A 662-nucleotide genomic window follows, 5' to 3' on the forward strand; every position below is an offset into this window, starting at 1 on the left:
CACACACACCAAGAACGTGATAACACACCAACAAACGCCCGTAAACAGAAAAAAAACACACATAGTGTCCCAAAACCTTCCCTCCGTCCCTCTCTCCATTCCCTCTCCCCTATCTCCCTCCCCTACCCACCGCCCGTATCTCCCCCTCCCCTACCCACCGCCCGTATCTCCCCTCCCCTACCCACCGCCCGTATCCACTCACCTGCATAATCCTGAGTATAAGTGTCATCTCATTGAAGTTATACTCGAGTGAGAACTGGATCTGGCCGACGTTCTCAGTGGGCTCAGAGGTGTCGATGTACATGTCCACGAGGCTGAGGGATCGGTTCTGGAAAAACGCCATCTGCGGGGACAAAAGTGTGTTACCACCTGGCAGGCGCACTTCCTGGCCATGACTCCCGATAGATGGGGAAACATGGCCAGGTGGTTTAGGTTTTTATTATGGTAATAGTATTGTCTTTTAAGTTATAAAGGTACAAGCTGATGTGAATGAGAGAGAGAGAGAGAAATAATGTGATTTTTTTTTTACGTGTTTAGTGCTCGTGACGTCATAGATGCATGGTGACGTTACCTGAAAAATGATGACGTCACACTGTTTGGTGGAAAAATACCAAACGGAAAAAGTGAAAGAGAGAAGTTATCTTATCTTCATGTTTCAAGGA

At 47.4% G+C, this 662-nt stretch overlaps 1 protein-coding gene across 2 annotated transcripts in view; it reads right to left on the reverse strand.

The window, feature by feature from the left end:
* Positions 1-662, reverse strand: part of LOC119591478 (synaptotagmin-7-like) — a gene marked incomplete at its 5' end in the record, with an annotated part of 105336 nt that overhangs the window by 23792 nt on the left and 80882 nt on the right. Inside the window, 1 exon segment of one of the 2 annotated variants that reach the window (XM_037940221.1) lies at positions 203-328. In XM_037940221.1, coding sequence (XP_037796149.1) covers positions 203-328 — 126 coding nt within the window. 2 annotated transcript variants of the gene reach the window in all.

This window comes from Penaeus monodon, chromosome 28, assembly GCF_015228065.2.
Source record: "Penaeus monodon isolate SGIC_2016 chromosome 28, NSTDA_Pmon_1, whole genome shotgun sequence".
Lineage (NCBI taxonomy): Eukaryota > Metazoa > Arthropoda > Malacostraca > Decapoda > Penaeidae > Penaeus > Penaeus monodon.